Source organism: Anas acuta, chromosome 2 (genome assembly GCF_963932015.1).
Source record: "Anas acuta chromosome 2, bAnaAcu1.1, whole genome shotgun sequence".
NCBI classification, from domain to species: domain Eukaryota; kingdom Metazoa; phylum Chordata; class Aves; order Anseriformes; family Anatidae; genus Anas; species Anas acuta.
Window position 1 is genome coordinate 135,710,404 of NC_088980.1, and position 26,790 is coordinate 135,737,193.

General features: G+C 43.1%; 1 protein-coding gene and 1 non-coding gene across 2 annotated transcripts in view; both read right to left on the reverse strand.

The window, feature by feature from the left end:
* NIPAL2 (NIPA like domain containing 2) overlaps positions 1–11,813 on the reverse strand; it is a 48,414-nt gene extending 36,601 nt beyond the window's left edge. Inside the window, exon 1 of the mRNA XM_068672337.1 lies at positions 11,410–11,813. Within this exon, the coding sequence (XP_068528438.1) occupies positions 11,410–11,487 (78 nt within the window). The 5' untranslated portion in view covers positions 11,488–11,813. The remainder of the gene's footprint in view (positions 1–11,409) is intronic.
* Positions 11,814–25,726: 13,913 nt separating this feature from the next.
* On the reverse strand, positions 25,727–25,799 carry TRNAA-AGC (transfer RNA alanine (anticodon AGC)). The gene has a single exon. It is a non-coding gene; the product is annotated as a tRNA-Ala (tRNA).
* Between the last annotated feature and the right edge of the window lie 991 nt (positions 25,800–26,790).

Sequence of the window (26,790 nt, forward strand, 5' to 3'; positions counted from 1 at the left end):
GAGGCTGGGAAGGCACTGTTCCAGGTTTGAAATAACCCTCCCAAAATATACCCCATTAGCATTATGTTCTTTATAAGCCACCTGCCAATGTTTAACACTGAAGGCGGATTAAAATTCACAAGCCACAGTGAGGGTTTTTAAATGGTGACCCTGCGTTGTTTGCCAGGGGTGACAGTAAGGGGATGTGACTGCACAGGAGCCTGCTGCGGGGGTTCGAGAGGTGGCAAGCTTAAGCAAGGTGCCCCCAGCAGTCGCCTGGCACCCCCCATGCTGGCTGCATGAGGCTCTCGCACAAGCCCAGGCGTGGGGAAGGGAGGTCTGAACAATCAGACAGAAGGCACCCATTTGCCAGCTGGAGTGGCAACGCATTGCTCTTCAAAATAAATGAGCGGCAGCACGGCATATTGCTGCATACGGCCCTGCTTCGAGCACTCGTGCAGGGCCTGATGCTTATTTATCCTAACGCCTTTCCACATCATTCTGGAAGTGTTTTAAAAAGGTCTTTACATGCAAGGTCTCTCTCTTTTTATTGTCAAAGTAAGGCAAGAGGCTTATGATAAATGAAAGCCAGGCTGAAGTCTAAATCTTTGGCACTAATTCTAATAAATTTATCCCTTGCAGAGTAAAATCTGCATTGGAGATTCAGTTATACAGTGAGATGCAATTTACCCATATTACATCTGTGTTTCCTAATGCACATTAAACTGCAGTTTCCAGGCCCATGAAATGAAAACTTAGAAAGATTAACTGAATTTGCATTGAGTAAAAGGTATATGGCCATTATTTATGGGAACTTTCTTTGCTGGTAAATTAAACTGATGAACAGAAAAAAGAAAAAAAGAAAAAAAAAAGAAAAAAAAAGAAAAAAAGTTTCAAATGTACGTTCTCTTCTAACTTACCAAGTCTAGTTAAACCATTCCTCATATTATTTCTTTATTTCTGTATTTATTTGTGATCTAAAGGTGTTCTCAACAAATGTAATGACCTATATAGCTTCAAATGCTACATTTGGTTTCCAGTAATTAGGTTTTTAACAGATTTCAATGGATCCTATAACAAAATAGTCTTTGGGGAAAAATGCCTCCTAATCTTCCTTTTCTGTGTTAAATCTAGAGGAATTTAGAATCCTTAACACAAACATATTTTCGGAATTTGGAGAAGCTTATCATTTAGCTATTATTATTTATAGAGCTCTGGCTGTATTCAGTGCTTTACAGATGTATAAAGAATATAAGGTCCTTGTTTCAATGGCTTTCACAGTGTAATTCATATATTCACATGGTTCAGGCCCATATGAAGTACTGAAGGAGACCTCAAATAACAGTAAAGGGGTAATTACCAGTGTTGGAACATGTAATGAAAATACATTTGGTTTCTTCATTGTGACATAAAAGACAAACAACATTGTTCAATATACAGGAAAGAGAGAATTAAAATGTCACCATTTTTGTTAAGAACAAGAGAAGAGAGGAGAACTTGGTAACTAAGCCAGGGAAAATCTGAGTGGAGACAAGACACTTGGTGTAGGTTTTACGAGTCGCCACACTGGATTCCAGACAACAGTAAATAAAGTTCCTATCTCACAACTATTACAATGCTCTTGCCTTTACCAGGTTCTATCTTTCATTAGTTCATGAATTTAGAATATTTCTTTTTCCAGAAAAGAGATAAACAGTAAAGGCTGGAAGAAGAGCTTGTTAGGGTACCAAAAGGTGTGGGAGCTTGAGAGGATAAAGCAACTGCAGAAGTGAGCCCCTTTTGTCCAGCTCTATGCTTCAATAGTTTTCATGTATTCTTATTTATATTCCTCAGTCTGATTAATTAATGTCCATAATGGTACCAAACTGAGAAGAAGAATACGATTGGTAAAAGTTAATAAAATCAATGCTCTTGATTCAACAATGCTCTCTAAGGCTACATACAATCATAACCATCCACGATAATGTTACAAGCATTATGAGGGGTAATTTCTTTCCTTCTTGAAGAGTTACAATCAAATCGACCATCTCCTAAATTTCAATTTCTTATACCGAGGAATCAAATCTCAGAATTAGAAATAAATGGGAGAATGGGGAAAGCACAGAATGGATTTTTATGCTGTTCTTCAAATGAGTAGCCTAGGATACTGTGCCAAATAATCAGAGAGCATTTCACGTTTTTAATATTGCCTGTTAGATTGCAAATAAAAGTGTCTCAAATGAATGTATAATAGAGGCTCTAAAAATTTCAATCATAGCTGGTAATACCTTAATAGAAAGATTTTCTCAAGGACCATCACATAACATCTCCATGGCAACTATAGACATTACATACCCAGAAAAGCAAGAAAAGGATTGTTAAACTTTTGCCAGTTTCCAGGTCCCTCAAGAGAGACAAGGATGCAAGCAAGCACTGATGGACCAGCTTCTCCCAAAATAGGGCCAGGTGGCTCAGGGATATTCCTCCATTGCTGCCCAAGAGCAGGCTTCCTAGATATTCCAGTTTTATCCTGTCTAGTTTCTGGTATACAAGTCAAGGTATAAGCCAGACCACTAAAAACCTTGGTATATTAATTCCCAGAAACTATAGCCAGAATTACATGTACATTGAGAGGCTGCACTGCTCCTCTCCCCACTTCATGTTGCTCCCTGGACACCTAAATGGAGAGCCAGGGTGGGTGCAGCTCCTTGTTCCAAGGAGACACGAGGTTCATGGGGAGGCAGAGTACCCCAGGTTGTGCTTTGGAAGATGGAACTAGCTCTGCCTGTACTCAGAAAGACTGGCAAGCTCAGAGGAGACCTATCTAAACAACTGAGTAAATTCTGCTGTCAGGCGTTATGTTAGGTTGCAAGACAAGGCAGAGAACACTGTTGGAGAGATGACTCGCTCTGTGTATACACACAAACGTGCCTCTAAATAAAACATACCTAGCTTGTTCCCTTCTGTTATTTTAGTACAAAACTTGCTGGAGTACAAACGAGCTATTTCTAATCCACTTAAATCAGATACACAAAGTCTCAACAGCAACGTAGCCAGCTGAATACATTATTTACCAAACCCAAAAAAGAGCTTTTGTATAAAAATCTCCCATTACAATCTGCGAGGGGCAGTGCAACGGCATACCTTTTCCAGCATGCACCTCTCCAGCACCCCTTTCCAATGAAGGCAGGCTTGTCTTTCAGCCCATCTCAGTTAATCCTGTGTTAGCTGTAACTAACCCTTCAGTTAATGTGCACAGAAAAGTATTCTCCATGTCACAACCTGAATGAACACGATCAGCTGTTGAACCCCATTGTCACACGTGGGTCAGGGGTAAATGTGGGCTGGAGACAAGGACACTTGAAAACAGGAGTAACAAGTGAGGAGAGTTAAAAAGAAGAGATCTGGCTGCATTTAAAATGAAGTTTGATCCATCTGGGAAAAGACTTCTGTGATTATACAGTAGGGAATGGACAGCCCAAAGGCCCTTCCAGTCTGCTGTTCCTGCAGAGGAGGGGTGCTATGCATTAGGTTCTTGCTTTCCTTCTTGCACCTCACGCACTTGGCTCTCCTTGTTTCATTTCCACAAGGAGTGCTAATCATTTACAGATAGCTTGTAATGCAAAAAAACAGGACTGGACTCCAGAAGGCAGAACATTCTGGTTAGCAACATCCTTCATTTAAATATAAACAACTGCTGGATTATCAGCGATGATTTAAAAACAAGAGGTCTTGCACTCACTAAAATATTCACACACATGTATGTGGGTGCATACACACACAAACACAACTGGATGCTTTTAATTTACAGATGCTTCTGGTCAAAACTCTGCGATGTAAACCTGGGGATTATGATAATGAATAAACTTTTTAGAGAAATGATCTCATATGCAAATTTCTTGCAGGGGCCTGAGATATAGGCAATGGCCTCATTTTTCCCTCCTGTTTCCATGTGACACATTACAGTTGTGCATTTTGATCTTTTACTTTGAACTGTAACCCAACTTAAATTATTGGGAACCATTTCGTAGTTCCTGATGGGTTGCTGGCATACAGAGCAAGTGTCTAGCTCACAAGAAATCAAAACAGGCATTGCACTGTTGCCTTCTGCTGCAGAAAACAGAAGTCAGTGTAGCTGGATAATCCCTTCTAGGTACTTTTATCATCCTTTTATGTTCTCTGTTGCACTTAAATAAGGAGATAAAAAGAATTCTCCTTTACACTTAAATAAGGAGATTCGAAGTATTTTCTCCTAGTTGTTAGTATTCTTTCAGCTTATGTGGATTCTCCAAATATAAAACTTGCTGTTTTTTTTTTTTTTTTCCCTGCTATTTAAATATTAACATAGAATATAATAATAAGACAATTTCTTCTTGACAGGGCATAATATAGAGATGGGGCCTATGAAGAAAAAATCTGTCCATTGCCTTTTAGGCAAAAAATAATGAAAGGGTTCTGAGCACCCTTGTCCTAAATCGGATGCTATTAACTTTATGTTCTTGTAAACCACACAATACTCTAGTTTGTCCTAGCAGCTTCTGATCTATAGCCAAGTAATGAAGCTAGAGGCCTGGTCAGATAAAAGCTGCTATTCTTTATTTGACTGAAGCTTCTGCAGACACTACAAGCCTTGCTCTCCATCATCTTGACATGATGAGTCATTGCTGCATGATAACATAGACACTGAATGATAATGTTCAAGGTGCTTTAGTCACTGCAGGGAGCAACAGATTGTCACTGAATTAGAGAGAAAAAAGGCAAAGAGTCATAAGAAGTCAATAAATGCAAGAACCTCATGACAAGTCCAAAGCAGAAAATTGTACGAGAGACAGAGAGATCAAGAAAGAGTAGATTAGAGTTATAAAGCAAAGTAAATGGAGTCAGGATCTGTTTACTCCCAAGCTGGAGCCCCAGAAACTTAAAGCAGGTTTTAATTGACAGTTAACTATCTGGGTACAAGTCTGTTATGTACACAAATCCCACATTTGATTATTTTTCACAGGAACCTCTTTCCAGTGCATATATCTTGGCTGTTGATGGCTTCAAGTGCAATCCATATCTGCTGACAAAATGACTTCATTTTGATGAGGAAAACAGTTACATTATTGAGGATGCCAGCTATAGCTATATTGCAGATTTTAGCTACCATTCAGCTGACTTGATTCAAGGAGATTAAATGTCAACAAGTTAGACTTGCCCACAAGAGGAGATATACTTCTGTGTTACCACTTTGCCTCAGCCAGCAAGAAGTGGCCACGTCCAAGCAGCCAGCATTTTCTTGTCTCTGAGTCAGTGCTTCCAAACACGGAGGATTTTCCTTCAGAAGATGCACTCAGCGTGGTGGGCCAGCACCCCATAGGTCTCTGAATCGCAGGGTTGCTTCCGCAGAACACAGCACAGGATACAGAGAGAATTATAGCCCTTCTCTTGGATAGTCACTGAGTGCCTCTTCCAAGTGCTAAATTCCAACAGTCCCATGATTTCTGTCTATCATGGTTCCACAATCTCTCTTGATTTCCCCATTATGGGCAAAACAGTCCATGTCACCAAACAAGGCCAAAGCTTCCAGCCTAGATGACGTAAATCAACCGTGAATGTCATGGAGAAGAACGGAGTTACACTGGTATAACCTCAGTTTAAGCAGCACACATCTGTTTGGTTTGATATTGATTATTTACTCTTGAGCATACTCTGCAAATATCCCTGCCATATTTCTTAAGATCTCTGCTCCAGGCCTGGCGTTGATTCGCACACCAACTGGCTGTCTTTTGAAGCCACTGGCAGTACATTTCAAAGTCCAGATTAGTCACAGAATGAAAAGCATATCTCCCAACTGTTCACATTAACAAATGTCATTCTTCTCGGACAATTCATGGTGACATTATAAACATGAACAAAACAGTTTATACATATCAGCAAAACTCCAAGTGGAATAATCACAGCCTTTGGTTATTAGGTGAGCCAAAGGTCCTCACCTCCCTTATGACTGAAGAGCACATTCTGGTGTTTGCTCATTTTTATAAAGCCTTATTTTTCTGAGTTTGGTCAAATTTCTACTTGAGTCACTGGGATTCTTTTGATTTTTTTCAAACAGGAGTTAATCAGACCCAGAAGACTAATGAAGACATGTAAGGGTAAGATTCAGATGTCTATTTTTTTGATGCCCAGAGCAGACTACCATAACATAGGTAGGGGAACATCATACCTCTGCTTCAAAGAGCAATAAAGTCTTCTTTAAATCACAAAAAGGTAAGGGCCCATACTATCACACATGAAATTTTATGAAAAGGGGAACTTTTATTTTAAAAATAAATAAATCAATTAGGATTTTCCTGCCCATTTAGACAGAAAAACTGACTCACCAAGGATTCAAGTGAGCACTAAGGCAAGTGAAACAGCAGAAGCAGATTCAAGATCGGAACAGCACCACCCCATCAGGCAGCAGCGATGTCTTAGATCCACACAGCACCTTCACAAAATCTGACTTGCAGGCTGGTGTTTGCCTGAGCAGCCAGACCTTCACCCTCCCTCACCTTGCAACTCTGAGGCAAGGCTGTGAGACATCAAAATCAACACAGGAGCTGTGGACAATTTAACTTTGAGTCCATTATTTGCAGAAAAGCCTACAGGTTGGGGGTGGGCAGGGCAAAGCACTGCACTGAGCCAGACACCTCCAAAGCAGGATAGGGATTGAGACTCATCCCATAGCTGGTGTTTCCTACTCAGTGCTAACAAGGGGAAGAGGAGCACTCACCCTGCTCTGCTGGCTCCAGAGTAAACCCGATTCTGCTGCCCTGAATCACTGTGCTAACGAGCAGTGCCTGTTTTAAGGCTCTGCAACCGGAGGCTGAGTTGGGTATCTGACAGAGCCTGCACTATACCCCAAATCTTTCTGTAAAATAACATTTTGAAGCAGTCCAAAGCAAAACTAATTTCTGCACTAGGCAGAATATGTAAATTTTGCGATTTGAGTATCTTTGCACTTGTCTTTCTGACAAATGATGAGCCTTTTAATGTTATTATTGCCTCGAAAATTCCAAATTACCATTCTCAAATGTCCTAAAACAAATTAGCATAACTAAGAAACCTCTATTTAACTCTGTCTCCTCAATCATTAAAAAACACCACAAATGCACATATTCTTCAATGTCCTCAGAAGAAAACAAAGACTCATTTCACCATAACAGGGATGTGAAGGGAAGCATTGAAAAGAGCCTGAGATTTGGGAAAAATAACCCAGTGAGAACCAGGAAACAGGCATGGCTTTGCTCACCATCTCCTGTTGGCTGTCAGGTTAGGAAGCATCCATTTGAGCAGCTGTACCAGCAATGCTGAAGAGATGAAAGCATCCAGAACAGGTGAGGGATGAGCTCTCCCACCGGTGCCATTCACTTTGGGTCTGTCTGCCCTAAACCCAAAACGTGAAGCTGCTGCCCAGCACTGCCATGGTGGGCTTTGGGGGGAAACTGCCTGTAAGGTCCTGGTTCCTTCCAGCCTTGGCAGGGTGGCAGAGGCCTGCCAGAAACACAGAAGTGCAAACTTAGCACTTCTGGGACCCATAGTAGTGCCTGCTGAAAGCCAGATAAGCAGGTCACTCCTCGTGCTGACTGAAAACTGAATGCTACATCCAGTCTTTTGGCTATTTTCCCATCCATAGCATCTACTCCAGACATGCTGCCCCATTCCCTACCTCCCCTATATGAAGGCTTAAACAGCCCCATGGCTTGCTCCCACTTTTCCTACAGTGAGCAGAGGAAAAATGTTACATTTTCCTAAGGAATTTGAGAGCTGTAATTACACCAACATGCCTATGGTGCAAGTGCAAGGCAGACAGGCAAAGGGTAAATCTCTCTAGTCATTATTCCCCTTAATTTTGACTAATTAATAAGTTTCCATGCTGCATCTGACCCTGCTTTAACCTGAAGACTACAGCTTTCATAAGCTGCGTGCTCATTTCACACCAGACATGTTGGGATCTCTATCTCTGCAGGGACAGCTGATTTTTGGCAGGGCAGAATGGTTATCCACGTGGCAGGAGCACTGCCAGCAACTGGTTGCAATGGTTTTTAATTATAAGTTTTGACTTTTGGATTCCCTATTATTGATTCAAAGAAGAGGTGTATTTGAAAGACCGAACAAAGTCAAAGGAAACTGGGACTGTCTGAAGTCTAAAACCTGACAGGTAAAGAATAAAATGATGAAGCAGAGTCAGTGTTTTGATACTTTTGCTTTCAACAAACAGTTTTAGAATATGGGATGGGGGAAAATCTTTCCACCATAGCCTTCAGAGATGAGTACAGCAGTAGAAAGCAGGGTGAGGGCATGTTTGTTTCTACTCCCCTCATGCTCAGGGACTGGCTCACCAGTTAACCTGAAACAGTTAACATTTGCAGTCCGTCAGGGACCAGGCTGCAGCATGAGGAATCCTACAGAGACTGGGAAAAAGGCATTAAAAAAAAAAAAATCAACTACAAAACACTCGAAATGGAAAATAAAAAGAGCAGGGTTTGCATCATTTGCCTTCGACTTGAATAGCCTGATAATGTGTGGTGGTTGCGTCTTGCAGGGGAAAACCACGGCTGGAAATTTCATTGTTCAAGTGCTTTAAGCATCCTGGTGAATGCTTGTAGGACGTGCTCTAACAACCGTTTTCTCTGGTGGAAGTGCCAGCTGAAGAGGCTCTCACTGGTTCTGGGGTGCTTCCTCAGCCAAGGGAAATGAGGAAATAATCTTCAACTCCAGGGTGGCAGCTCCCTCTGGGATCAAACCATGCTTTCACCTTGCTGAGGCCACCGAGTGGCTGCATCAAGCCCACAGCAGCATGGGGTGAGTTAACACTGAAGATTTCCTCCTTGAACAGAATGAGCTAAAGCCTTAATTGTGGCACTTTACATGAAATCTAGCTTTCATGTATGTGACAGAAGGCAGCATGGAAAGGCATCACAGCGATACATTTAATCCTTGGGATTTCTCGTTGCACCTGATGGTAGGCACCACCGCCAGCTGATTCAAGCACACGAGGATTGGGTTTCCTTGCTGCACATACTGGCCACCTGCACAGACAGCCTGCGACAGACGGTGATATATTGTCACGGGACAGGAGGCCACCAATCTGTCTGAAGGAGCTGTCAACGTTTTAAGCCTCAAGGATAGAGCCAAAGTGATTTATTAGCACAAATCATGAAATAAAACAACCTCTCGAGGTGAGTGTCTGGGCAGCCAGTAATAACTCCAAGCTTATTAAGAGACAGGCAAAGGAGGAAAAAGACACAGAAATGAAATTAATTTCCCTCTCAGGCTCAGCTTCCGTAATGAAACCACCACACACAGTGACAACACACAACAGCCATGTGAAATACTGAGTTATGGAGGAAGAATTTCTTCTGAGCTTTCATTGACTGCTTCTACCCAGCTCTTTCCTCCTCCTCTGACAGAAATTCAAACCAATATTAATACTGTAGTTAATAATCTCAACTAATCTTGCAAAATGTTTTTGTCCATAAACAATAGTATTGGAAATAAATAAACAATATTTGAGAAGTGCCGAGGGAAATAAAAAAAGGATTAAACTGAAGCAATTACACACACTTTATGTTAAGCAGAACAAATCCACATGTGGTGGCTTCTTATGTTCATTACTCCAGCAGACTCGAGATATTACAGTAATATTAGTTTGTCAGGAAATACTTCAGGTAACTAAGTACATATTTCATCAGGTTTTACTACATCATTAAACACGTCTATGCTTCACAGCACACAATACGGGGCTGAGGCAGGGAAGGCTGTCAGAGCTGAGCCTTGAATAGCATCAGACAAGCGTTGCCCATACTGATGCTAAGGAGAAATCCCACCTCCAACCTTTGCCTCATGACCACACATTCCCCCTGCTAACCTTGTGCCAACAGCTAGGATCAATAGGCTTGATCAGGGATATGACAGGAGAATAACCCTGATGATAAATAAAAAGCAACGCCAGCACAAGCAGACATTAAACTGCACAGTCACATGAACACAGGCTCTTTAGCTTCTTCCAGGGAGCTGTATGTTTACAGCCATCATTTAGGGCTGACTGTAGTGCCACGGACTTCCCTAACGGTTAGAAATGCTAGGCCCGCATGGATGTTCCTGATGTCCACGTGGCACAGAAAACAAACAGCTCCCCTTCAAAACCAAACCAAGTGGACAAAACAGCCACAGGAACAGAGGAAAGGACAGAGAGAGCCTCTACTTGCAAACCTGAAACTGGGCTCAAACCACAGACACAGCCAGGACAGTCCATTTGCTAGGAGTGGAGGAAAGAAATGGTTTCTGATATATCCAAATACATAAAATGTGAAAATGAGAGTGCAGAGAAGAAGCTAACTCTTGGGAAGATAAAGGTTGGCAGCAATATACGGCCTGCAGTTACCCTTTGCCTACTCCAAAACCTCAATTCTGCAAGTAAATGGAAGCACAGAAACCAGAACCAGAAAACTACTATGCTTTAAAAATAGCAATCCTCACTCAATCATCCCAAAATGCAGAGCAGGGCTAGGATGTTTTGCAAGAAAAGCTATAACCCCATCTTTATGTGCAGGCAGGTGTCTCAATGACAAGGGACCCATGTCACCAGGCTCCCCAACAGCTCTGCAAGCACTCCCAGACACAGGGCCCTAATTCTCAAACCTTCACTAACCCCCTGGCTCCAGTTCTTGCCTCCATAAGAGCTCTGGTTCCCAGAAGCATCTCCATCAGCCATCAGGCAGGAGTGCTGCAGTTCCAGGGGCTTAGGCACAGGAATTCAGAGTTTTCCTTTCCTCTGAGGCTGAGAAATGCCTCCTGCCACCTGGATATCCTGCCAGTAGCACATGCAGAGTCCAGAGGGGAAGGTTTTGGGGACCCTCCCTGAGTTATGACCTGCTACTGGGCTGCTCGCAGAGAAAGGAGAGCAGTTACTCGCAAGCCATTTTATGCACAATTTATGCCAATACTTTGCATCATAAAAAAGTGGTTTGCTTCTTGTGCTGCAGAGAACAAGAATGTTGAGTATCCTGCCATGCCTCCTACTTTGTGAAGCAAAAAAGCAGGGAAGAGGTAAAGGGTTTAATCAGCCTCCAATTCATTTTTATTGTTAGCAGATGCTTCAACTTGCTAGTTCTCGGAGGCTGCTTCAGTCTCTGCTTTGCCATCGCCCAAATACCAAATACATTGTCAGCACTGACAACTACAGAAACACTGCTGGCAGACACCAGCGATGCTGTAGCACAGAGCAGCACAGCTCCTGGCCCTGTTAGTGCTCGGACACGGCTATTTGTAGGGGGAAGCAAAGGAGGCCTGGGATGAAGAAGGAGCAGATGCCAGCAGCAAAGGGGTGCTGGGAGGGGCTCTTCAGAGGACTGTAGGGAGAAGCTGAAATGATTTCCCTGCTCTCCCTGAGCCCACTTGTTCCTCCTGGTGCTGCAGGGCACTTACCTTGTGCTTGCTGTACCAGGGGCCAGAGAGGGGCCCCTCAAAGAACACATTTTGCTCCGAAACGGGGAGGATGCCCATGTCCCTGCCCTTATCCCCCTGTCACGCCAGCGGGGACAGGTGGCCGGCAGCAGAGGCGAGCAGGACGAGGACGTGGCACTCGCTTCCTGGTGTGGGTAAGGCTGTGCCTGTGGGTCACCCTGCACCCAGGGGCACGCAGCATGACCGAGGGCAACAGGAGACCCTCAGCTGGGGAAGATTTACATCAGGGTGCGTAGGAGAGGAAGGGGAATTGGTCAGCAGGTTTTGCTGCTCCTTCCCAGGGCATTCAGGTGCCTTTTTTCTTTTCTTTTTTTTTTTTTTTTTTTTATTTATTTTCCTCCCTCTCTGACTTCCCCAATGCCCCACCCTGCTCTTAAAAGGCAGCCTGGGAATTTAACTCCTTCAAATCAATGCCTAAATTTCATGACCAAATTGTTCACTCCTCACAGATAGCTTACCAGAGCTGGAAGTTGTTGTTTCCATATTCATATAGTCACTTGCATAAATTCTTATTTCTGTCATGCATTCTTTGCTCGTAGACATTTCCTGAATAGCTTCTTTGCAGAAATTTCAGGCAATGGGTTTGTTTCCAATCTGTGGCTTTATCCATTCATTCAGTTAGTTTTGATTTAATCACTTAAGCTCTCCTGAGGAAAACAACCAGAAAAGCTCCTTAAATGGGAGATTAGGAGCTAGTCAGATAGGAGCTTGGCTGAGTTACACTGGGGGACAGAAATGGGCTTCTAAAGAAACACAGAAAGCAAAAATTAAGCCATCACATCTTCAGGATCTGGACAGGATAACTTCTTGTTGATCTAGAGAGCTCATGTGATCCTCTACCTTCTATCTGAAGCACTGGGATGTTGGTCAGCTGGACTTGAAAATGTCCAAAGCCCTGAAAATTTCTGTAAGAGACGAGGCTTGGGGGGCAGTTCTTGTACCACCTGCTACAGCAGACAGTTTTGTCCTGCTGTTAGGTAGAAGAAATTGGATTGATTCTTAGTTCCAGTGTGCCTGCTGGTCCTACCATCAGCGAGATGCATGAGGAGAGAAGAGAACAAGACAGCAAGCAGCAGAGGAGGCTGGGCAGTGAGCTTCCAGCAGACAAGGAGGTATTATACCTAATGGACATAAGCAGCAGCAAAGTTGACTGCAGAGAGACAAATGAGGATACAGACTCTCAGTATGATTAATTTATTTGAAAATGGAAAGAACATGTAATTACAGGAAAGAAACTGAAGTTAAATCAACGCTCTCCTGCTTTGCTATATAAACAATACCTGTGTTAGCTACAGGGATGTTATTTGGATTCAGCCAGAGGTGAACTGGGATATGGGAGAGGCTGAGGTGGCAAGGTCAGTCATCTTCAGTCAGATGATGATATAACACCCCAAAATAGGAAACCTTGCCTTATAACAAGAAATGTTTTGTTCGTGTGTGTGGTCCAACTTGAAGTACCAGTTTCTCTGATCACAACTCCAGTGAGTCCTCTGTAAATACTGGAGCTAGCTGAAGCCGCATATACATAGGTACACTGAAGGGGGAAAAAAAAAAAAAGCTCCAATATTTCATGGCTATGTAAATTGCTGCAGACTATTTTTACAGTGTTGCGTAATTATTCTCTGGAGTCTAAGCTTACATTAAAAAAAAAAAAAAAAGTTTCTAGGCAATTTGGGTTATGGTTGCAAAAAAAAATCAAAAAAAAAAAATCTTTAAAGTGGAACTGGAGTGTAAACTGCCGCAGTGATATTTGCCCAGTCTAGAGAGAGTTGAAACAATAGCTCAGAGGGAAGTGTGAATGGACCCATTCTTCTAACTGGAGCGCTAAACTGGAAGTCTGCTGACAATTTAAGTGTCAACATCAGCTACTTCAAGGCGGATCATTTTAGCAGAAACACCAGGCTAATGTTCTTATTTGTCATCCTCAATTTGCACTTGTTGGATAGCAGATCCTGGGGAGAGGAGGAAAAGCAGCAACTGGTTGTCAAAGGTTGCTGGTCTGAGGAAAGCTCTCCCATTCCTCCATCACCTACAGTCACATCTGCTCCAGCACAAAATGGGGAGAAAAGAGGCTGGCACTTCCTCAGGCCAGGGTCTGAAACCTCTGATGGCCACAAGCCACAGTGGTCCCCACCAGGCTGGCAGTGACCTATGCAGTATGGTCCTCCACTGCCAAAAAATGCACAAACTGGTAAGAGATCGAAAAGGAATCCGAGGGGAGTGGGAGGAAGGGAGCAGCCCAAAATATCTCTTGGGGATAGTTCTCGTTGTTTTGCTTCATTCTCGTTGGGTCGCTGCCTAAAATACAAATGTGACTGTGGTTTTCTCTTGCATAAGAAAGCTATTGGAACAGGTTTTCTGTAATGCTGTCTACGTGGAGCCCTTGTTGAATTGCTTTTGAAATTGATCTAGCAGTGATGGATCGCTGTTCTGCACTGGGTCCAGACATGCCCACTCTGTCTAAACACTCCAGGGGCCCTTATGGCATGCTTTATTTATTAAAATCTCAGATTGTCTTGCATATATAAGAGCTCAAAGTTACTCAGATGAATTCAACCTTTCTTTAGGTTTTAAGCCAGCCCTAATAGGAAAGTAAACAGCATTTTAGAAGCTATTTCTGCTCAGTTACAACCGTCCATTAGTAAAACCAACTCAGTATGTGCATAGGTCCCTGTACTTGTGCATTGCAGATTTCAGGCTGCAAGTGATACTGAAGTGATGGGCATAAAGGTTCTAAATCCCTTGGGACCAATGCTCAAGGTAGTCTGAGGAAATGTTCCATGGGGTGGAAGCAGAAGACAGGATCTGTGGGATGTTGTGACTGAGAGCATCATTTCCAGCCTTCAGTGGAGCTCAGCTGTGCTCCAAGCTTCTGCTCAGAGTTGAATTCTCTTTGAGAGTCCTTCCGTGCAGGTGTCTCCTCTGCCTGGTGAGCAGCTAGAATAAACTAGAGCCACTTCGATGCCACACACAAAAAATATGAATTGTTTTCAGTGGGCTCCACAATATGTTAACAAGACAGCACAGCAGTGATCTGGCCTTGGAGTGAGACAGGGTCATAGCACCAGGGATAATGCACAATGTGTGATCTCCTGCATGTGTATCTTCAGGTTTTGTCCTGATTTTGTGGGGAATTTGGGGTAACTCAAGAAATACCTCAGGGAAAATATCTTTAGAAAGGTGACCTGGCTTGCTATTGCTGTCTCTGTCTTTACCCCAGGCAAAGGCAAAGAGCAGTACAGGTTTGTGTCTGGGTGGTGGCTAATCCGCATCAAATCAAGCCAGGACTGAACCACAACTTTCACCAGCTCTCTCCACAGCAGACCTGTGAAAATGGAATGGATGCTGCCTGAGTTGGTAGCACATTGCTACAAAAACTCAAGGATTTTTAAACCGAGCCATGTGCAGGACGGCAGTCTTTGACAGCTCCCATTCTGTTGCCAGTCATTTTGGGGTAGGAGAGAAAGGGTTGCACAGCCTGGGAAATGACATTCAATTTCTCTGTTGACTCTCACCAACCACTTGGGTTACTTCCGAGCAATGAGCACTTCTAAGCACAAGACACTATTGTGGGTTTTAGTTGCACGACTTTGCTTCCTTGGATGCTGTATTTCTATCTGATATTCCTTGGCAAACCATGGGTCTCTGTTAGCAGAAGTTAACAGTGTTAATGGTGTTACCCTGTTGGGTCACAAGGCTAGTCAAACTGCAGTGGTTACTTTGTTGACCTCAGGTCCAGGCGATCTGGGAAGGTCTTGATTCCTGCATCTCCCAGAACTTTGGCTTGTCTGATACTGGGACCACGTGAACCAACAGGGCCATCATGCTTCGGTTTCCTACCTCTGGTTGCCTTAGGCTCTTTCGGTCATCTGTGGATGACTTGACCTGACACCTGGGTCATTTCAGGCACGCAGTGCACTTGGGTGTCTGAAGAGGTTTTGCAAGAAAGCTTACACTTCATCACTGTAGATGAACTACATTCTTAGCTAAGAAGAGAACACATCCTTCACTGTTGGGTTTTGGTCATAGCTACAAAAACTCCTTAAGCCAGAAAATGATAGAGCTTATGGTTTCTTCCTCTGTCAAATAGAAAAGCAGACCTTCCTCTAGGGTACATAGGTGTTCCTACACCCATCCGCTCTCCACTGTGAAGACAGAGCCCTGATGATGGGAAGTTCACTTCTGGGATGGGTGGTCTCAGCTGGGTAAAAAAGGAGAAAGTCTAGCCCTTGGCTTTGACCCACTCTCAGAGGACATGACTATCAACAGAAAATGTATAAAACTTGTTCAGGCTAATCAGAAATGTTTCTGAGTCAATTGTCCACCAGAAGGCTTTTGCTGGGTCAGTTAGTGTGTGTAAGGTGGTACCTGGAGACCTGAGCCTGTGAGCTGGGGTATCTGCTCAGTGCAGGTACATGGTGCAGTGTTAGCATAGGACATCTTCTGTAAGATGTGGGCAGACAGTCCACTGGTTTTTACAAGCATCTTTCATCCCCAGCACCTTTACAAGTCCACAGTGTGAGTATGTCCCACTCCAGATGTTGTCAATTACTGGAAGTTACTTTCCATCCTGAAGTCTACAAATGTACGAAAAACAGGAGTCCTGGAATCAAGATGTACATTACAGACCTTGGAGAAGGCTTTTGTCCTTCCTTTCTGGATGGCGGATCAGTGGGAGATTTGTAGACTTTAGACATTTTCATTTTTGCCTTTTAAACCCTACCAATTTAGGCTTAATCCTGATCCTTTTAAAATCAATGGCAAAGTTCCCACTGACTTCAAAAGACATGGCCTGAGCGCTCAAATACTTTAAAGAACAATTTAAAACAAACAAACCTAAGATGTATAAGAACTGCATTTTCTCTCTCTATTAGGCATGCAACTTATTTTCTCCAAATGTAAACGTTACCTGGAGAGCTAAGCAGTGATGTGGTTTTTATTATTTCTTTAGGAGGCTACAGTACCCAAAGTATATTCCATACATACTTCTTCATTTAGGAGCCAAACATAGCTATGTAAAGTGAGCAGCTTGTTTACAGTAGGCCCTTATGGCTTGCTATCAAATTAGTGGCAAATCAGGACTGTAGTAAACAGAGGTCAAAGATCAAACCCACAATTTCACATAAAATTCCAGACCATGTACACAAAATTTAAAATGCAAAATCTTCAAATCACAAGACCATCAACTGCTCTTAAAACTAATCAAAAGCAGGATAAGGACTGGAGGAAATGAAATTTAAACATGATTTTAATCCAAATTTTAATGGAACAGCTACATCGTGGATATCTTTTAAACCATGACAGCTGACTCCATGCTACTTATTCTCACTTGCCATGAAACAAGGTTTTGGTACATCTCACTCACTCTTCATACATGTTGTTTGCTTCTTTTTCTCCAATCTGAAATAAAGATAAAATATGTGAGAAGTGTTTCTGCCTAAGAGCTTACAGTGTCTGTTCCTGCTCATGCCCATGGTAGTTTTGCATCACTCGGTTTTAGTGCAGTGGTTCTCCATGTTCAGAAATGGCATGATGCCATTTGCTCCATTTTGTGCTGGAATGACTGTGTCTGAAGGCGAGCAGGTCCCATGTTGGTGCTGCCTTCCTCACCGGGTGGCCAGTGCCCACGCAAGTTTCTCACAAGAAATCCAGGACCATGCCAGTCCTGTAGGTGTGCATGAGGCTAATCCCCAACCTGAAACCATCTGAGAGGAATCCTTGCTTTCCTGACCCAACTGAATGAAAATAAGAATGCACACTCTCAAGCCAAAACTTATTTGTTTAATGAAGATTTGGTTACTGAATGCCACCAGATGTCAGCATACACTATATGATTGAAAGCAAGTGTCTAAGACCTCTTAGAAAGGAGCAGTGATAAAACTGCCTTCTGTCTCGTGAAAATGATGTACCGGGTATACAGCTTTGCTGTGGGGAAAATAATGGCTGGGATTAGCTGGAAGAGGTTGTCTGGGAGGTTTTGCTTGAGGATCAGCTCGATTCTTCCTTCCTTAGGGGTGCCTACTTGCCCCACAGAGCAGGGTGTTGGTCCTGCCTTCCCTTACCCCTTCTCCCCAGCTGCGGGCCTACGACAGGTTAGTCCTGTCTTCAGGCCCATCCACCATCTACAACTCCTCCCAGCACAGCTCCAAAAACCTGCATTTTCCTCAGATCCAGGGCAAAGGGAGGAACTTGCTGTGGATCCAGAGAATTGGTTTTTGTACCCATTGTGAAGATTCACCTCAGCCCTGAATACCACAGCAGTATCTGTGCTGTCCCTGTAGGAACACAAGAGCCCACCAAGGAGGTGGGAACAGAGAGTGACGAGTGACAGCTTAGGGAAAAAAATAAGAGTAGCAGGAAAATTGTGCTGAGATTTTTTTCCCCTGACATACTCTTTCCAACTCTGGCAAGTGCCAGTAAACCAAAGCTGTCCTCTGCATCATCTGGTTTAATGCCTGAGCAGAACAAGTTATGCTAGGTTTAGACTCTAATTTTTGTATATGAGGGCTTTATTTTCTCCTACTGAAATCAACAACAAAGCTCTTCAGAGTAAGGGCGAACCCTCAGGAGCCTTCAGCCACGCTTCTTCTGTGTCTTTTTCTTGCCTGTCTTATGACAAGACCTATAATAAAAACAAACGAGCCCCGTCTACGCACTGATGACTTGACGATTTAGATTTCTATGCATTTTTTTAATGAAGATGTACAGAGCTGAAGCTATTCTTCTGCCACTTTAGATTTTGCCCTCACTCTGCCATTGACCACACACATCCCAAGCAGTCAGAGCACTGATCTATCCAAATGCACAAGTCCAGATAATGTAGCCCAGGGGGCAGCTGAGCAAGTTTCATCTGGACTTGGCAGTCATAATGCCATACAGCTGGGCTTCCCAGGACATCGCCTCGTATTCTCTCTCTTGGAGATACAATTTAGTTGTGAGGATTTTCCTGTGTTTGGCTGATTTTCTGGGTGTGCAGCAGCTTCAGCTGAAGGTCCAGTACAAAAACCCCAAGAGCATTGGCACCCCTCCAGACTTTGCAGCCGTGGCTACCGTGCTGCAGCAGATATATCCTGCTGCAGGCACGTGCTGTTGTCACCATGCACCACCACAGCAGGTCTGGAGCTTTGGGGCAGCTTAGAGGTTGCACGTTTGTAGGGAAGACACAAAAAGCACGGTGCTTCTGGACACTATCACCGCTGTTGCCTACGTGCTGTTCAGCTGCTTTGCTCCTGCTCAGTCTGGTGCATCCCAGAAGCATCAGATGTCCGTAGCAGAGGCATGTGTATGCAGACCATCTGTGCAGCAAGCTCACTGCACGTGTGCAGGCATTTACATCATGGATGCTCAAGCAGTCCAAGGGCAAAAGATCCATCAGGTCTTTCAGTCTCACCCACAGCATGAGCCAGAGCAATGCGAGGATGGCTCTGTTCACATCAAGTCTCACCTGAAGAGGGACATGTCCTGCATACGTCTTATGTTGGTGGCCTCGCAGTAAGGCTAGGGGACATGTAGTCATGAGATTGCCTGTGAGAGCCTCAGCGACTGTTTAAAAAGGCTCTAGCTATGGCCTGGGGAATTCCCCCACCTTTGGAGGGGATCAGGCAGGCACCTCGCTTCAAATCAGCAGAATATCCTTAAACAGGATTTGGGTGCCTATGTGCCTTTGAAGATTTGACCTGTGCCTTGGTAACCTTATTCCACTGAATAGCCCATTGACTTCAGAGGAAGGAAACTGCATATTATAAAATCTGTATTCCAAAACCACAGTGAAACCAGCCCTGGAGCCAGATACTTTATATATTATAGCCTTGACAACACTTACATATGGTGGCAGTGAACTGAAACACAGTATGATAAGGTCTGATCTGGATTGGATATATCTGGGAAAAAAAAAAAAAAAAGGCAATTTAAAAATAAAAATTATAGCATTTTGGTAAATCCATAAAATCCCTGCAATATTAAAGATAAAAAACTAGACTAACCTGAGGCAACCTCCAGGAGAACTGGATAGAGAAAGCACTGGTTTCTTCCCTCCAAGAAGTAAATTGTTAACATGAATATCACATATGTATGTACGTGTGTGAGTGTGCTGGGAGCACGGGAAGAGTTCAAATATGTTTAAAAACGAGTCAATTGATATTGCAAAGCTTGTATATACACAATATTGCTCGTTAAAATATTTGGGGAATTGGAAACAAGCTTTCTTCATAATACGAAGAACAAAATCATTTTATGCCTTTGCATTTTAAATTAAGATTCAATAAGTTGATTTCCTTAGAAGTTCTGATTTCATAAATGTACCATTTTGCCTTGTAAAATTAGATAAGATGTCCCGATTATAAAATAGATTTTTTACATGCCAATGATCAAAGTCCAATGTTTTTTACATTAACTATAGAAATACTCACTGGAGTGTTTTGGAAATGCTGCTTTAATCCTTGTAAAACCATCCAAGCAAACAAAACCTGTACACATCCTCAGAGATGTGGATAAACTCAGATTATTTGGACAGCACAACATTAAATAACAATAAATCACGAGCATGGTGATAGATTTCTTTCTCAGAGAGCATCCTCACCGAAGTGTGTCGACACAGATGTTTCCTGAAAAAGCAAGTAGAGATCCCCGATGCATTTGCTGCAGAAGTGTAGATGTTTACTTTGGTGAAGTTTACACCAGGTGTAAGCAAACAGGGCTGTCAGATGTTGCAGGGGTATCTAGGGCTGGGGGGGCTACATTTTTTCCAGGCAAATGATGGATTTTAAGTACTGCACAGAAGAAGAAACTAACTGCATTAGTGCAGTAAATATATATTTTGCCTGGGATTTGGGGTTTCTGTAGACCTAGACAGTTTTATTAAAATATGTATGCACATTCTTAAAAAACAACTTATATAGAAAGTACCTCCATCAGGGCTGCTGTATGAGATTTATCTTCTTTGGGGGAAAGCATTTCTTTTCTTGCCAGAAATATAGGCCTTTTTTTAGAGTCTGTAGAGCATTCCTCCTTGTATTTATTACATTTTTACTATATTATAATAATTTTAAGATGAGCAGATCTTTTTTCTTTTTTTTTCACCTCAGTCTCTGTGACAGTGTCCCTTTTTCAATGTAGTCATGAGGAACTGATCTTTCTTTTGAAAATAACTTTTTATTATTATTATTAGAAAGCCATTTGTGATACAGAGTTTACAGACTGTTTATGATAGTTTAGAACATGATGGAAAGAAATAAAGGACAGTATAAATTGAAATCAAGCTGTACCAGACAAGGAAATGCATTATATAAGGAAAAGATTTACAGGATTTCAATCAAGAGTGGCTTATGTGTGTAACACATGGAGAAGTTTCAGTTTGGTCATTGCAGATCTTCCAATTCCTCATCCAGTCCTTGCACATGTGGAATAAATGGATTCCACCCAAATCTCAAGGCTGCAAGGTTTTCCTTTGCCCTATAATATACTCTCCTAAGCGGAACAGGTTTTGTGGCTTTCTCCTAAAGGTCGGTGATCCAATCCCGCATGCATGTGTGGGTGGAGAGAGCCCATTTCCAGCCCATGGTGGAGCTGTCTTTTCCAACTATTACCAGAGTTTCTTGCAGAAACCCACTCATGCCTTTATAAATCAAATGTGGCAATTTCTGTTGTTTAATAAGCACCGTTTCAAGTGTGCCCAGATATCTGTACTTATTACCACAGTTATCTAGGTCAGTGTTGTATCCACTGGTTTGCTAGCTCAGGACGTGTGTAACTGAGCTGTATGGCAGAAACCGTGGTGATTGGCTTTATAAATAGCTGAGATATACATAGAAACTATAAGCCGCGGGGATTTGAGGGCTCTGACATTTTGAGGAATTTTGATTTTTTCCCTATTTCCTTGAGGGTGATTTAGATTCTCTGTGAGAAATGGTATTTTAGAGTTTGAAGGCTATAACAGGTTTCCTCTAACTTTTTACATCAGATGCAAGCTGCGTTTGCAATTTGTGTAAGGTCTTGTCTCATCCCCCTGACTTTTCCATTTATGTATTCCCCTTCAGGATGAATCCTTCATATGAGCACATCCTCCCTTTTCCCCTCTCTCCTGAGACATGGGAACGGTTAGGCAGGGGTTATGCCATTAAGCCTGTGGTGGACTTCTGAGATCACATTTGCTTGACTTGCACGGCTCCTGAGTGTGCTACTTCTGGAAATCTAAATGTAGAGACTGCTAAATAATCCAAATAAAGACTGCTAAACAGAAGAAGAAATAAAAGTATTCTATTTTTTGCTAAAAAGATCACAGGGTTGGCTTGTGAGACAGAAAATCCTGGTGAACAGACAGGCACCAGTGTTGCAGCCCAGCCCAGATAGAAGTGTCCATCCCTGGTGGTGGGAGGAAGGGGGATTTGGGGCACGCTGCCTTCCAGCTTCTGCTGCTCTGTCTGCCTGCCACACTGCAGATCTGAACGGCACCGGCAGGGATCAGGGCAGCAGGCTGCTGGGTTTCACCCTAACCTTAGCCGGTTTTGTGGTGCTGCACAGACATTCAGGACAAAGCGGTCTAAAATAACCATCAGCTATTTTTGCCTTACCTACCACTGAAAGTGAATTTCCTACTGTTAGCAGCATTATCACTGAGAGAGCTGCTTGGAAGATGCGTATTTGTTCTTTTGCAATTATACTTTGTTTTTTTAAACTTAATAAAAAGCACGACTCAACCTCAGTTTTCCTTTCCTGTAAAGACAGGTTTGTTACCAAAAAAGAAAGAATAAAGAAAAGCAAACTCTTCATTTGAAAATTTTCGATGGAATATATATTTTTCAGGCATTTTAGCTTTTGTAGGTCACTCATCTGCCTCAGGTACGGCTTGCAAGTATTCCCTGTGTCGACATGTCAGTGTTTTTAAGCAGCATGTTGCAAGCATCAAGCTCTTGCAACAAATGACTTCAGTGCTGGTAGCTCAATCTTATGTTGTCTGGAGATATAAATACAGATTCCACTAATCCCACTGTTTTCAGCTAAAAAGGGTGTATTTTGTGTGTGCTATTGCTAATAATTTGCATTCTGGTTGTACCTACAGTTCCCCAGCACGAAGACTCCACCGTACAAACACAACAAGATGCTAATGCTTTCCCCTAATAATTATTATCACATGGGGAAGAACAGCAACTTGTATTTGCTCCGTGCAGTTTGATTCAATGCTCCAAGGTACTGAAAGCAGCTACTTTGAAATCATGTTAGATCTCCGTGTGCGGTCACATTATAGCCAGTTTGTTTGTTTAGGATTCCCCATGTGTAGCACATGGCCTAGTGGTGCATGCTTAGTTTCCAGCACATGCTGGTGCTGCTGAACTGTCAGAGACAAATTCCTTCCTTTGCAAATGCATCATTATCTTTGAAGTGGTTCTTTGTGAGCTTCTTCCCAGCAGAATTGTGTGCGAAACTAACCACAAAGGGAACAACACATAGGAATTGAAAGGAAGGTGTTTTTGAATTAGATAAAGAAAAAAAAAAGTTCCTTTAAGAGATAGCTTAAATATCGTGTCCCTGCAAGGCCTAAGCTCTTACCCACAGTTTCCTATTTATCATGCCAATGGAGAAGAATGATAGACAAAGACTTCCAAGAAGCTACTTTTGTAGTTTTTCATTCTGGGTAGTTCATACAGACTCCCAGGATGTCTGAGGCTGGCAGGGCCCTCTGGAGCCAGCCGGTGCCACCCGTGCCCAAGCAGGGACACCCAGAGCAGGGTGCCCAGCACCACGTCCAGGCGGCTGCTGAAGGGCTCCAAGGAGGAGACCCCACAGCCTCTGGGCAGCCTGTGCCAGGGCTCAGCAGTGAGCTACAGCAATGCTGTGTGGGGACCTGGCTTTGTAGGAGCTTTGTACACTTCATCTTGAAAATGCTGTCACCTCAAGGCACTCCACCAGATGTTGAGGACTGAAGTCACTCTCTGCTCTCCCCAGGACCTTTAGTGCTGCAGTGTAGAGTTAAGTGGCAGAGATACGTATGAAGCTAGCCCATGTGTCGTGCTACACTAGAAGAGCCCCTGTGTCCAACATGGTCTTCCTGCCATCTCAGAAGTCAAGGTCTTCTGCCCCACATTTACCACTTTCCAATGTCTGAAGGTTTTTCATTCCAAAAACAACCCAGATTTCCTCTGCTCATCTCTTCAAAATCTCCGGGCTTTGTCCTTGAACAAAAGTTGATTCTAAAAGTTAAATCTATCTGACTGAAGACATTTATTTTATTTTATTTTATTTTATTTTATTTTATTTTATTTTATTTTATTTTATTTTATTTTATTTTATTTTATTTTATTTTATTTTATTTTATTTTATTTTATTTTATTTTATTTTATCAGGTTACTTTTTTGTTTTACAGTTATCCTTACCTTGATGTAAAAAATCTCCTGCTTCACCCTCTAAATAATGTACACATAAATAATGTAAACAAAAACAACAAGTTACTTCAACTTTGCCCAAGAATCTGGTGTGTGAAGTCCCACAACCACCACCCCTCACTAAGGCCCTGCTGGGAGTGATGCAGCACGTGCACAGGATGCAAGAAGAGAAGTGAACGGGGCCTTTTGCATGGCTTTGGAATGAGTAACCTAACCTAAAATACAACCAACTGTCCTCTGGTGTTTACCTTTCCTAGTCCATAATTAAACCATAGGTTCCCAATTAAATTTGAAATTAGCAGTTCATGTAGGTGCTATTTTTATATTTGCCATAGTTGCCTAATGGCAGGGAGACAATGAACCCATGTTGTTTTGGAGCAGTTGAATTTTAAGTAGTGGAGCCGTGAAGCCTGCACAGCATTTTACCACATTTACCATTGCCTAAAAGCACTGACACCCTAATCAGTCACAGAACAGAGCATGCACAGCCTGTTCATCAACACTTTCCTTGGTCGCAGCCTGCCAAAGTTATCGGCAGAAGGTTTTGCTTGCTTCAAGACTGAAAAAAAAAAACACGCCATACATAAATAAAAATGTATCTAGCTCTCTGAAGGCTATTAAAAAAGGAAAAAAAGGAAAAAGAAAAAAAAAAAGAAAAAAAGAAAAAAAAAAAAGGAAGAAAAAGAAGCTCATAGCCAGCAAACCATACTGAAGAGCATGCCTGCACCATGCTGTCGGGGTGATGCCGTGGGCCGGGGCCAGGCGCTGCCCGAGGAGCTCAGGCTGGGGCAGGATCAGCCCAGCCTGCTGGTGCTCGGCCTCCCAACAGCTGTCTCCCAGGCCTTGTTTATGACGGGAAATTACACTGTGGTAGTCACCAGGAGTCCCGAGCAACATGTTCTGACATGATGTAATTTCCCAGTGTAAACCATCCCGCTGGTGTCTCTTTCCAGTTGCAAGGCCAACAAACAGCACTGACACTGGGCTCAGCTGCTAGCGTTGCAGAAATGTCCAAGAATGCCAGTGCAAGGAGGTTACAAGCTCTTTTCTTTCATGCTTCAAATCCAATTTAATGTGACTGTAGGAAGCACAGGTGAGACTTCACCCCTGTTGTGCATGTACAGGGATGCATGAACTTAATTCTGGCAGCTTTGAGTGGATTCCTTTAAACACTTTCTCGGCACCAGGGCTGCAGACTGCCCTTTTGGGTGTAGCTGTTAACACTGAAGGACATGTGAGCACCCCTCCCCTCCAAGCAGTCCAGTGTTTTCTACAACTCAAGTCATCCTGGGTGACTTACAGCAGATAAAATTGCTAGTCTAAGCTCTTGATGGGGTTAGGCTACAAAACACATGCACCTGTGTCCCCACGAGCAGGCTGTGGGGATGAAAAACAAGGACCCCTACCAGAGGCATCTCTGCCAGCAGCACAGCTGGACCAGACCCTGGAGAGGACATCTGTCTGTGCTGAAGAGAAGCAACTTGTGCTGGGCACACACAGAGGTGCCAGAGTGAGCAGCAGCAGGGACTGCAGCAGCAGTGTTTGCCTGCACAGTGGATGTGCTCGCACAGTCCCACAGTTTAAGATTTATAACGTGTACATCAACTGATAGTGACATTCCCCCTGGCCCTCTCACTGACCAGGGGTGCTTAATGATTTCCTACAGGCACACGTGGATACTTCAGAGCCATGAAATCTCAGCTTCAGATACAATTTGACATTTACACATGACAAAAAGTGCTCTCAGGATACTGTGGGGAGGGATGGGAGGGCATAGAAGGAAAGGAACGTCTCAAAAGGCTTCAATATACCCAGCATTGAATCACAGGATGGCTCGGGTTGGAAGGGAACTTAAGGATCATCTAAACTCCAACCCCCTGCCATGGGCAGGGATAAAACACTGGAGAATGCGGGCATCGATCCCGCTACCTCTCGCATGCTAAGCGAGCGCTCTACCACTTGAGCTAATTCCCCCTCTTTTTACCTAATTTCCCCCATCCCACCACACAGATGCACTTTGCAGGAAGAAAAAGGAGATTATGATGATAATCGTAATAATATTTTGCATTTGATGTGTTGCAAGGGCTAAAGCAAGCACAGACCTCTCACGCTGTCAGCAGGGAGACCAAGGAACTTTCTGATCCCCTGGGTCTTACTTGTGATATTTTTCCTTACATGAAGCTCCCTTGGGCACAACTGCTTTACACCTGAGTAAGTAAAAGCAGAAGCTGTTGTAATGCCCTGCTCCTCAAAGCATAGATGAGAATCTATAGTTAAGAGCCTGGTTTAGGAAGCTGTTCTCTCTCCTAGCTAATTGATGGGAAACCAGCATTTTCTGTCAAAATTAAGTCACAGTAACATGGCAAGAAACATTTGCAGAACTGGGCTTTTTCATAGACTCCTCCCAAGCTAGGTGGATCACCGAGCACATCCTCAGGAGATAAGAAATTAATTTATCCTTCTTTTAGAGCTGGCAGGCAGAGTCACAGCAGCCTGAAATGCTGCATCTCCAGGGAGAGCATGGAGCTTGAATACAGCCATGATCTCAGCTGGAGAACTCAGGAAACCTAAATTGCCATCCTGTAGCATAGACAGCAAGCACGGGAGCCACAGGTGGTGTTTTCCTCTCCAAAGGCACGTTGATACTTCAGAGCTGACAGCAATGATCTCTTTCTTCAGCAGATATCAGCAGGAGAGAAGGTAAATACACACAGAGGGAAAGTCATCCACCTGCAAAATCCTCGGTGCTTGAAGTATGTTTGAAAACCTCTGCACAGAAATGAGTTTCCTCTGCAGAAAGGGCATCTTTTCAACAGCAAAGGCAGTTTTAACACAGCCACTTGCCAGCACACAACCACAATCCACTTAGAGCAGCCAGTCCTGTTATCATGAACCTGAGTCTCTCTGGGTGACAGCCTTCAAGATACTGATAATTTAGATTAACTAAACACAAATATATTAATAA